Source organism: Lepidochelys olivacea (genome assembly GCF_965140295.1).
Source record: "Lepidochelys olivacea isolate rLepOli2 genome assembly, chromosome: 2".
NCBI classification, from domain to species: domain Eukaryota; kingdom Metazoa; phylum Chordata; order Testudines; family Cheloniidae; genus Lepidochelys; species Lepidochelys olivacea.
The window spans coordinates 161,131,788-161,145,094 of NC_140412.1; the positions used below are offsets into that span (position 1 = coordinate 161,131,788).

Sequence of the window (13,307 nt, forward strand, 5' to 3'; positions counted from 1 at the left end):
GTATGGTTTGTTACAAATAAAGTGATTGATTAACGTATGTGGTATTTAACAAATAGTAGTTGTGAAATGTTGGCTTTCTGTATGTGTTTTAGCTGGTAGATGATGTTTTAAGAATTTGGGTCTACTCCAGTTATGAACTCAATTGTTGGAAAGCGGGTGAAAGGTGCCAATAAAATGTCAGAATAATTTATAACAATAAATGCTGATAGAAGAAGGTACAAAAGGGAAATAAAAATATTAGATTAGTCCAAACAAAACTCTACTGATACCACCCAAGGACTGTGTAAAGATCATGACTATAAACAAAAGATAGAATTGGAAATTAATAGATCAAAACTGGTGTGTGGGAAATTAGACCTAATTGGGGCACAAAATAATGGAGCTGTGAGCTTTTCCAGCCATCACCCCTTTTGGGAGTCTTTAAAAGAGACTTCGGGGGAAATCATGACACTAGGTGGGATGGGTGAACTGGAAGAAATGAGCTTTACCATCATGACTGCCACCCCGACCATCTGCTGGGACTGAGGGATCCACTATGAAACTGTTGGTTCTTTATTGTCCTGATTGTAAAAGGCATTGTGACCAGACTGAATCAAAGAGAGGGAACTGAAGACATTACCACCTCTACCAGACTTGGCTGAGTCCTAACAGCACCTGGAATGTGAGACTTAAGTTCCTGCTGTCACCCTCTTTGTTGTGCGTCCTTTTCCTTCACCCACCGCTTTTCTTTCTCTCTCTCTCTCTCTTTTTGCCTTGTGTTTAGTAAGAGTCTGGCTTAGTCAGCAAGACTGCATCTTTTGCAGAACTGCTGAGAACCTATGATCAGAGACACTGCTAAAAGCAACATGTTAAACAGCCAGAAGCTGGCGTACGTTTGCTAGGTTTCAAAGTGGCTGATAAGATTGTGTGTTGTGCTTGTGTTTCTCTGGAAGCAAGGTTGCAAGTAAGAGGCAGCACCAAAGAAAACTGCATTTTCTGTCTTTGCTGTTCTTTTTTCTCTCTCTCTCTCTGTGTTGGTCTTATTCTGCCTTCGGAAAAGCAACATCAAGCTTAAACAACAACAGCATCTCCAGCCCATCTCAATTATTTCTCTTTTCCTCAAAAAGGACAGTTATTGTCATCTTTAATATCATCTAGTCTAAAAGGCTATTAAATGGAGTGGGGGAGGGGAAATGTTTCCTTATAAAATCTTTCTACAGCTAAAGGGAAAGGGGACAAGAAATATTGTAAAAATGAAAACATTATTTAATACTTTATATTTTAAGGGCTTTAATTGTTCCCTCCCCCCCTTTTTCTGTATCTTTAGTAAAAAAAACGTAAAAAATTTTTAGTGGTGGATTGTTGCCATGGAGCTAAGCAAACCAAGGTGTCTCTACACAAAACCCTGAGCCTTGTTTAACTGTTTAGTTTTGTGGAATGACAGGGTTATGTTAGCACCTCTGACTCTCTGGACCTATTTATTTCATTGAAATTAACACAACAATGATATGGTGGTGATAGCCTTGTTTACAGTGGTCAGTACCATGGTCAGTGCTGTCAGCTTCTGTAATATGCTTTTTGGGAAGTCTCTATATCTTAAGTAGATGCTATCCCAAGTAACTTAAGAACTGTTTTGAGTTTGATTTGGGTTAGTTCTAAACAAATCGTCTGTTAGAATGTACTCCCCATTGAATTTTTGTTTTTCCCTAAACAATGTAGGCATATAAAACTCAAGTGAAAGATTTTTGTCTTTAGTTTTGGAAAGATCATTGTTTGAAGATCTGATATTTTAACTGACATCTGAGCAGTCTGATAACTTAAGCAGATTCCACAGTTTTGTCAATGATATTTAACTTCGTAAAGTGTGATCAAAAAAGTGATTATAACACCTCTTTGACATTTCAGATTGGTTCTCCATCAATGAGTGTTTTACCACTTGAAAATAGTCTACGGAGACATCAATTTTATTTTATTCTGTTGATTCTTTGCACTTACTGATGACTTATCAGTTTAAAATTACTTTTAGTTGTAAATTGCCTGTTAGCTTTACTTGATTTTGAAATCTTTTTCTTAATATGTCCAATCTGCATATTCTGTACTGATACATAATGTTTGTTGTTCTAGAATGAATCCAGAGAACATATAGTTGCCTTCAACATGCTAAATTACAGAGCATGCAAAAATCTATGGAAATCTTGTGTAGAGCATCACACGTTTTTTCAGACAAAGTCATCACTACCTCATGAAAGAAAGATATTGTCCCATTATTGGACCTTTGGTTCTAGAAACCCAACAAAGTGAGTACAGTGCCTAAAGATGTGACTTTCTAATTAATTTGAAAATTCATTTTCAAGTCTTGTACAAAGTTGAAAGTTCAGGACTGTAGTTCGTTAGTTGAATCCTGTTTCCAGTACTATCAGAGACTTGGTAGGTAATTTTGAGTAAATCACTGAACCGCACTGTGTGTGTTTTCCCAACTGTAAAATAAAGAGAAACTTAATTCCTCACAGGATAGTTCTTGAAGTTTTGTTGTTTGCAGAGCATTTTGAGATCTTCAGGCAGAAACAGGCATAGAATTGTAGCATGGTATCCTTATTATGGAACCTCATTTTATAGAAATATTTCATGCCATTAAATTAAAAATAAAACAAAAAAAAAGTTCTTTATTTGGATTTAAACCTGGTCCACTAGGGTGGTTTAAAATCCGCATAGTTCAGCTGTGTGCAAAGGTATAAGAGAACCAGAAAGTAAAGTGACATGAAACTAATGACAAAATATTTTTGCGAAACGGACTTGTCTGTTTTCCCTTTCTAAGTTGACAGAAATAAGCAGTTTTAAAGATGAAAAATTTACATTTAGTTTTAATAATCTCCAGTTATGTTAATAGCAGAGGTAAGAGAGCTTTTTTACAATACTGTTATTTTTAACATTCATAAAAAAAAGAGTAGACAGAAAAATACAATAATGAAGCCTGCATAATTCAAAATTGGTTTGAGTTTTAAACTCAAATCTGTATCATGCTCTACAATAAATATGACTACATTAAATGTTCAAGAATCTGTTTTCAATTAATCTTTTATAATACATTAGGATTTACTCTAATACTTGGATTCTATTACCACAGGAATTAGTGTTTTCAAATAATTAGGAAATAAGTATAGCTGGAAGAGATTTTTCTGAACAAAAAGCAATGCAATGCAAAACATATTTAAGCATTTGTAACATTGGTGTGTCAGGAGCTGCTGCAACACAAGCTCTTCTAAATTCTGTATAACTATGTAAAGATGGGAAGTTCCAACTCTCTGTAGTGAGCGAGCAGCAGGACCTGCTGGCTGCTAATTTTTTGAAGAAATGAAAGAGTCTAGTTTTATAGTTTTTTTTTTTTTCCACCTTTCCTGATTTGGGGCAATTTTTTCAGACATTAGCATGTAAATCATACCATATGAAAGAGTTGTGCTCCGTGGTTCTAATTTGCAGGTACAGTTTAAGCATCAGTATCTGAAAATGTACTGTTCGTCTGTCTTTCTAATGGGATTAATAGTGTCTCCATGGTACTTCTAGAACATAAGTATTAAGGCTACAGATTGAGCTTCTCGAGAATTTATTTGATGAAGAGACAAATCCTTCTTCCTTACTCGTGAGGAGTCTTGTAATGAAAAGCATAAAAGGATGATGCACTGTAGAGATACTTATCTATATAAGATTTTGTGTGTGTATAACAAGAAGAAAATTCACAAAAACAGGTTGATGATCTGGCAAGGCAGTTTACAGAAATCTTCATTAAACAGCAAGAAAATGTCACTCTCCTGTTGACCTTTCCAGAGGAATTTGACTTCCACGTTCACTGGCCTGGAGTGAAACTTCTTATGTCACTGTTAAAACCATAAAGGACAGCACAGCATAGTACAAATGGTTGCCTTTCATTCACCATGGACATCAGAAGTACTATATATATAAAATCTATACCTTTTCTAAATTGCTACTCTAAATACTGATAGTTATATCATGTACAGTTTATTTAGTACTTACAGGGAGGGCAGCTCTCCAATCTCTCACCCAGTGGAAAACTATGTAATTTGATAGCCAGTAGAATAAAAACATCATAAATTAGGCTGTCTGGGATTGTATTCATAGAAGATACTCAAACAAATATATAAATGTCTTTGAAAGTAACTCCTATTGCACATTTTAAGCTTATGTAGCTTAAGGAGGGATTTTTGTAGACAGTTTAAAAAACCGTTTAAAACAAAAATATAAAAAATAAAACCAAATCTTTCAAATCTTCCTAGTTTGCACAGTTATACCTGCTCTGAGAAAAGAACCATATGATCTAGTTTCTGTACATATTGCATCTAATTGCAAAAATGTTTTCTTAAGAAATTTTTATTTTAGGGTAAAAGACCTATTTTTTTTTAATTGATATACCCATCTTCTGCTGCAATTGCTACAGAGGTGTAAAGGCAAGTAAACTTAGAGGAAAATCCAAGGATTGAGGGTACTCAGAGAATCTTTAGTTTCTTTTGGAGAACTCATGATCAAAGTCAATTTAGGAGAAAAAATTGAAAATCTAGAAAACATTTTCTTAGCATTTGTTATAAAGTGTTTTAAATCTGAGCTATTTGTCAATTATTAGATACTAGGGGTGTCGATTCATCACAGTTAACTCGTGCGATTAGAAAAATTAATCGTGATTAAAAATTAATTGGGATTAATCGCAGTTTTAATCACTGTTAAACAGAATACAAATTGAAATGTATTCACTATTTTGAATGTTTTTCTACATTTTTAAATATATTTAAATTACAACACAGAATACAAATTGTACAGTGCTCACTTTATATTATTTTTATTACAAATATTTGCACTGTAAAAATGATAAACAAAAGAAGTAGTATTTTTCAGTTCACCTCATACAAGTACCATAATGCAATCTCTTTATCGTGAAAGTGCAACTTACAAATGTAGATTTTTTTTACATTAACTGCACTCAAAACAAAACCATATAAAACTTTAGAGCCTACAAGTCCAATCAGTCCTACTTCTTGTGCAGCCAGTCACTCAGACAACTAAGTCTGGTTACATTTCCACAAGATAATGCTGCCCACTTCTTGTTTACAATATCACCTGAAAGTGAGAACATGTGTTCGCATGGTACTTTTGTAGCCGGTATTGGAGGGTGGTGAAGCACTGGAATGGGTTACGGAATCTCCATCCTTAGAGGTTTTTAAGTCCGGCTTGACAAAACCCTGGCTGGGATGATTTAGTTGGGGTTGGTCCTGCTTTGAGCAGGGGGTTGGACTCGATGACCTCCTGAGGTCTCTTCCCAACCCTAATCTTCTATGATTCTCTGAATTGAAAAATACTATTTTTTTTGTTTTTACAACACAAATACTTATAATCAAAAATAAATATAAAGTGAGCACTGTACACTTCGTATTCTGTGTTGTAATTGAAATCAATATATTTGAAAATGTAGAAGACATCAAAAATATTTAAATAAATGGTATTCTATTATTGTTTAACAATGCGATTAATCATGATTAATTTTTTTAATAGTTTGACAGCCCTATTAGATACTGTACCAAACACTCTTCCTTGGGAAGTTTGAGGAGTCTTTCTTAGAAGTTGGAGGATTTTGACAAAGTGAGCCCTCTCTCCATCTTTTTCCTGACACTGTGTGTGTAAATTTAAAATATTTTCCAATTCTCCCGGACGCTGTTGGCAGTCTTGTGTGGTCTTGACGTGATGGGTTCTATACTTCAACAAAGCACACTCATTAAAAGCCTTACTATATATTTTAAGAAGGCTGCCTTCTCCTTTTCAAGAGTAAACACTCCTTGGTTTCCATCAATACATTGAATATGAAAAAAAACTAGAGATTTCTGCTATCTGGCTAAGTAATTATTATTTTGTCAGCTTTAAAGGACTTTATTAAATGAACTTATTTCAGTTAAAGTTAGATTTGTTGTTTTCTGCCCAAAGAATGAACTGTTGCCAATCACATGGCCTTTGTCTAAGATAGTAGACTAGCTACAGGAACTCTTATCATTCTGGGATTTGAGCCAGAACAATTACAGTACACATGGCTTCAGTTTCAGTAACAAGGTGAGCACATAAACTTTTAAAAATGGATAATAGCCATGGGTTCTAAAGGAGATTAGCCCCATCCTAGCAAATGAGCATGGTTCTAAAACAAAAATACTCCAAACACACACCCTCAATATCCCCCATTCCTCCATTTTCATGCAGGTCTTCAAATCAAACAGGATGATGGAATATCTTAACTAGATTGAGATCTTTTTTGAGATCCAGAATAGATGTTTTTCTAAAAGATCTGCTCTAGGAATTATTTTAGGGAAGTTCTATGGCCAGTGTTATATAGGAGGTCAGGTGAGATGATCACAGTGGTTCCTTCTGGCCTTGGAATCTATGAATATGAGAATAGGATACATTCAGTTCCACTTCCATTCAGGTCAACTTTGACATAAAGTTTAAAACCATAGATGAGAAATCCTTTGATCAGAACTAAAAACACCCAATAGACCAACTTAAAGTATTTAACTACCATGTGTCCTGGAGAACAAAAAATCATGGAAAACTAAACATAATTGTTTTATTAGAATGAGGGAGAATTGTTTATATCCAACAATCCACTGCATACATAAATAAGTATTGTGTGCTCCAGGCTTCGTAGCTTTGCAAAGCTACGAATCTTAATCCATGCCATGCAAGTTCTGTCCAGCACAGAGCAGAGGGTGGAGTCTCAGCTGATATAAACTATCACAGCAGGAAAAGAGAGCTGCTTCCATACTTAAAATTATTTCCCTCTGTCTTTTTGTTACGTATCACAAATTGTCCCCAAAAGAGGAAAAATAAAAAGACATTTTTTTGCAATATGACCTCCTGAATTTTACGGGAAAGAAATGGTAAAACAGAAAATAAAAATGAAGGAAAACACCTAAATAATGTATAGAGTTCAGGAAATGTATTGCAGAAATCTAAAGATCTTACTGCAGGAATTTAGATCTACTGTGATCTGGACAACTGCTGACCAGTTACAGTTTTAAGGTAGAAGAGCTCATAAATCACAAAGTCTATGAATCCATCCTATGTGTTGTTGGAATGCTGGGAATCCGTGCTTTCTAATCATATAACATGTATCTGCTATGACCATTTATGAGAAAATGGACCTTACATTTTCTGCTCCTTCATTTGAGCGCTACTTATTTTTGGCATGGTTCCAGTTCTCAGACCTCACATCACTTACCTCCTCCACTCCACCTACAGTTTTCATGTGAAGTGTAGGACTTTCTCCATGACTCACTCTTAAATGCAGATCATCTTAGCAGTTGTTACCAAAGAAATTTAAAAAAATTAGCAACCTGTCTCCTGCTACTCTCTCTGCTTGCGGCTGTTGACTTAATAAGCAACTTCAGTGGAGCATGGTGCTTGTTTCTGGAACTAGGATAAAAATAAAAAATTAGATGTGTGGCTAACCATTAGCTAACATAACATTAAATAAAAAAGCACATAAACAGGACTGTCCTATAATTCACCATAATGCTCACTTTTTTTCTTCAAATTATTGGGTGTTAAAGCTGATTGTGCCAATATTGCTTTAATAAGCATATGAAAACTTACTCCTTCTAATAATTACACTAATTGGTGTATATAAGTTCCATAGAATAACATTTGAACAAACATATTTAAGAATGAGGCTCTTAGTTATATACATACGCATTGCCCTATTCTATCAGTTTTTATATATACAGCTTCCAATCACTTAAATGAGAATTACATGTAAATAAGTGCTGCAGAACCAGATCCTAAATGAAGAAAAAATCTAAAGTTTTTGAGAGAATTTAGGCAACGATGAAATCATCACATTATTAGCTTTAATAAAATAATTACGGCATTAAAATTATTTATCAATAATTATGTCTGTTAACTAGATTGGAATTCAGATTTGCAAAACAAAGGAAGAAAGAAATTTCTATCAATCTAATGTAATAAAAAAGAAAACAATTTGGATATGAATTAAGGAACCAAGGATACCTTGCTGAAATGAAAATGATTGTTTTTCTTCTGTTGGGAGTTTTAAAGCATTTCCTTTCAATTGTTGAAACTACAAAAGGCTTAATTGGTACTCATGAAATACATTTGCATAAATGTAACTGATTTTAGTATTCTATATAAAACAGTTATTTAAAGGGTATTGTTATTTCCTTTCAGGTCTGTAAACAGCCACTACTGCAGAAAAGTCATAGGTGGGATGGTATGGAACCCAACTATGAGGAGATCTTTATCTGTTGAACATTTAGAGACCAAAAGCCTGCCTTCTCGGTCTCCTCCTGTTACCCCTACTTGGTAAACAAAGTTTCAACCTTACAAAAAATAAAGGCAAATTGCTCAATTTTGTTGTACATTTACAAAACAGGACAGTATATAATTTAATATAGTCTTTATATATGTTTTTAAAAGTCTAGGTTATTTTAAAAGTAGTAGTCTACCAAGGAAGTTGATCGTTATATCATATTTCAGGGAAAAGTCAATCAGTTCATTTCTTTGTCAAAGCAAATTTGTATTACAGGTTTCAGTTTATTTGCTGCACTTTGTACATTGTATGGTCACAAGATTTTCAGAAATATTTAATGATCATTAATATCATTCTGCAGTGTATTAACAGCAGTATTGTATGTAAAATACAGGAGGTAATCATCCTGTTCTGTTCTGTACTGGTGAGGTCTCAGATGGAGTACTGTGTCTAATTCTGGGTGCTACACTTTAGGAAAGATATGGACAAATTAAGAGCATCCAGAGGAGAGCAGCAAAAATTTAAAAAGTTTTACAAAACCTTATGTCTGAGGAAAGGCTGAAAAACTGGGCATGTTTGGCTTTCAGAAAAGAAGACTGAAGGGGAGACATAAGTCTTCAAATATGTCATGGGCTGTTTATAAAAAGGATAATCAATTGTTCTCCATGTCCTGTGAAGGTAGTAGTAGTAGCAGTGGGCTTAATCTGCAGCAAGAGAGATTTAGGTTAGATATTATGAAAAACTTTCTAAGCATAAGGATAGTTAAGCACTGGAATAGGCTTCCAGGGGAGGTTGTAGAATCCCCATTATTGGAGGTTCTGAAGAACAGATTAGACAAACACGTGTCATGGATGGTCCAGCTTTACTTTGTCCTGTCTCAGCACAGGGTGCTAGATTTAATGACATCTCAACATCCCTTCCAGCCCTATGCTTGTGTCATTTCAACCAATTTTTCTGTCACTGAAGTAAAATATTACTGTGTCCTGTAATTTAGGTCTCAGGGCACGTATTGCAATAGAATGGAATTAGTTACTTTTGAAAGAGCTTTACAAAGGGTTCTGTCTCAACCAACTTGTGTTCATGTGTTTCCTGTAAGGAGGAGTCCTAGACTACGTCATGAGATTCGTAAACCACGACACTCATCTGTAGACAACCTTACAAATGAGATTGCGTATATTACAGAAACAGAGGATGTTTTTTACACATATAAGGGTTCTCCAACATCAAAGGACAGTGATTCAGAGTTCTCCCAGAACCGCAGTCCACGGAGGAGGTAAGGATCTCTGAAAACAGCAAGTTAATTGTTTTGACTTCAGCTCTTACATCATCTTTTGTAGAGGAATAATATTACACTGAATTAAACTAATTCTATATTTAAGTCTCTCAGAATTAAAGATTATGCAAAAAATGGGGACACCATAATACTTCATATACAAAGCAACAGGTAGTTCAAAATATAGCTAAATGAGAATGTTCTCAGTAACTTGGAGAATTGGAGAAGATAATAAACTTAACAGCCGTTGCCTGCATTAGGCACTGGCCAGAGAAAAGATCTAGAAAAATACATTTTTTAACTTTCATCTTGGTTAGAGAATGCAATAAATAAAATACAGTTTCTTTCTCTGTGGTGCTAAGGAAGATGGCTTCCGGTGAGATGGATTACTCCTGATCATATGCGCCATGTCACTTGGAGCATTGAGGCGTCCAATTTTAAATGCAGTATATTCTCAATTTTAAAAACACAGAGCAAAAATTTCTTTGCCAGCAAAGTTTGAACCTAACCCTTGTCAGGTTCTGTGAGTGATTGTGGACCTCAAACCCGGGCCCCCGGATTTCCCAGGCACTGCTGAGCCTGTGGCCACCACCCAGCAACTCACCTGAACCAGAAGAGAAGGGGGCTAGTGAAGCTCTAGCTCACAGAGGGCCTACCCACAAAGCTTCTGATTGGAGGAGATGTCCAGTCCCACCCATTGGCTGTGACACAGTACTTAAACCAGGAAGAGGCACAGGAAGTTGTCTGAGTAATTAAATGAAACTCTGACTGGGTGCTGCTGTGGATCCTACCTAATTTGTCTGATTCCTGAGCCCTGCCTTTCTGTTCCTGCCCTCCTAAATCCCAGACCCCGTCTGTTCCTGCTACTTGCTTTCCTGCCTCACCCGCGATCCCTGCTTCTACACTGTACTCTGATGCTGACTCCAGATTCAACCCTTGGCTTGGCCTCTGGTACTGGCTCTGGCTCTTGGCTTGACTCTTGACTCTGGTTCTTGCTCCTGACTCTAACTATTAGGTTTTACTGCCCATGCTCCGGTCCCTACAGGTTCACAGATAAAATTTATACTCGAACCAAAGTGGACATGCAGTGCTTTTGCTGTTCTTAGTGCCCTGTTTCCCACAGTTTTCAAAGCTGAGCCCCATTCAGGAAAATGACACCAATATTCTCCCTCATAACTTGGCAATATGATAGTAAAGGCCTACACATCTTAATTTTATACATCTTTTGAGCCATGTTGGGTCTTCACCCTACACTTTGAGAAACAGTGTTAATGCAAGGTGTTCAAACCATGTATCGTAATTATCATATATAGATTTACTTTAAGTCAACGAAATCATGCAGTTCTAGTTGTAAACCCAGGGATTTAAGTACACTGTCTCCATTTTGAAGATGACAGATTTTTTATCGTCAGGTCACAAAAATGGTTACCTGTAAAATAGGAAAAACCACAAAATTTAATGTTACTTGCATAGAGTGCATGACATTTGACTGAGAACACTGCCTGCTTGCCAACGTCACTCACAAAAGTGGGACTGAATACCAGCAAATTAAGTTAAATGTTAGCTGTGCATGCAATAACCATCATAGTACATAAAAATATGTAATGTCACTTTTTTGTGTAAATAATCATAAATAGGAAGCCTTGTCCTCCCACAGTAAAAGTGTAAAAAGAAGTGACAGACAAATTATGCCCTTTCAGCAGTCTTTCAGATCTAAGTTCTTTTAAAAAGAATTTCTGGGAACATTTAGTAATTCAGGAAATCTTCATAGGAGATCATGATTTTAACCTGAGCAATATATCTAGTGTCTTGATTTTTGTTTTTATATGAATATGCAGGTGTAGTCATGCCGCTAATATTAATTGCATATCTTCAAATAAAGATACACTAACTTGTTATGCTTTCTCACCGCTCCAGTATTATCTCTTCCCTTCCTGTTTGCTTTCTTTTGTACTGGCTGGTTGTCTTGGAAAATGCTATGAGAACAACTTATTTTTGTGGTATCTCTCACACACTAAGAACAGAGTTCCAAGTTTCACCGAGAATACCACATTTTTTTTTAAATATGACTTTTGCTGATTAATGGACCAGAACACAAAAATGGAGGTTGTATCCTAGCAATTTTGTTTTGATTGTTGTCAAGGTTCCTCCCCCACTCTGAACTCTAGGGTACAGATGTGGAGACCTGCATGAAAAAACCTCCTAAGCTTATCTTTACCAGCTTAGGTCAAAACTTCCCCAAGGTACAAAATATTACCCCCGTTGTCCTTGGACTGGCCGCTACCACCACCAAACTAATGCTGGTTACTGGGGAAGAGCTGTTTGGACGCGTCTTTCCCCCCAAAATACTTCCCAAAACCCTGCACCCCACTTCCTGGACAAGGTTTGGTAAAAAGCCTCACCAATTTGCCTAGGTGACTACAGACCCAGACCCTTGGATCTTAAGAACAATGAACAATCCTCCCAACACTTGCACCCCCCCTTTCCTGGGAAATGTTGGATAAAAAGCCTCACCAATTTGCATAGGTGACCACAGACCCAAACCCTTGGATCTGAAAACAATGAAAAAGCATTCAGTTTTTTACAAGAAGACTTTTAATAAAAAAAAAGAAGTAAATAGAAATAAAGAAATCCCCCCTGTAAAATCAGGATGGTAGATATCTTACAGGGTAATTAGATTCCAAAACATAGAGAACCCCTCTAGGCAAAACCTTAAGTTACAAAAAGGATACACAGACAGAAATAGTTATTCTATTCAGCACAATTCTTTTCTCAGCCATTTAAAGAAATCATAACCTAACACGTACCTAGCTAGATTACTTACTAAAAGTTCTAAGACTCCATTCCTGTTCTGTCCCTGGCAAACGCAGCATACAGACAGACACAGACCCTTTGTTTCTCTCCCTCCTCCCAGCTTTTGAAAGTATCTTGTCTCCCCATTGGTCATTTTGGTCAGGTGCCAGCGAGGTTACCTTTAGCTTCTTAACCCTTTACAGGTGAGAGGAGTTTTCCCCTGGCCAGGAGGGATTTCAAAGGGGTTTACCCTTCCCTTTATAATTATGACAATTGTGTTAAACATGCAGGGTAAGAACATCACCATTAGTTCACAAAATCAGATGTGTGTACATTTATACACATCTCAGGCATTTCCTGGTTGTCTTACGGATGTATTTAAACTATGGTCCCATGAAGCCCAACTGAGAGTGCAGATTCGTAGCTATGTACAGCTATGTGTAATAGGGGTGAAAACAATGAGCTATTGGCACATAGAACAGATATCTTTTATCAGATTGGCTGATAGCGTGTGTGAAATGAATGGTCATGGATTTTTTTCCCCATCTATTAACATTTGAGGTAGATAGTATAGTAACCATAAGGATACTACTTCTCCATAGTTAAGATTGTAACCAGTTTATTGTAGCTGACTACCCCCTCTAAACTCTGACATCCCAACCTTCTCCCCCTCCCCCCTACACACAAAGGCAGCAGATCTCTGACAAAATGAGGGAAAGTTTGAGGCTGCTGAACATAGGGAAGAGGAAGATCCTCTCGTGCTATCTTTGTCCCCATCTAGAAATACAAAAAAACAACTTTGAACTTAGTTTTGGTCTGAACATTGCCAGATTTACTCTGAAAGCAACATAGAATGTTTCTGTAAGGTTTGGAGGAAATTCATCATATAGTTTGCGTTTCTTATAATATAAAAAATAATTGCCCTGATTTAGGGTTGCCAGGTGTTTG

General features: G+C 36.2%; 1 protein-coding gene across 1 annotated transcript in view; it reads left to right on the forward strand.

Annotated features, from left to right (window-relative positions):
- PTPN3 (protein tyrosine phosphatase non-receptor type 3) overlaps positions 1–13,307 on the forward strand; it is a 274,552-nt gene that overhangs the window by 142,970 nt on the left and 118,275 nt on the right. The window contains exons 12-14 of the mRNA XM_084619614.1: positions 2,104–2,276; positions 8,212–8,346; positions 9,390–9,566. Of these exons, the coding sequence (XP_084475740.1) occupies positions 2,104–2,276; positions 8,212–8,346; positions 9,390–9,566 (485 nt within the window). The remainder of the gene's footprint in view (positions 1–2,103; positions 2,277–8,211; positions 8,347–9,389; positions 9,567–13,307) is intronic.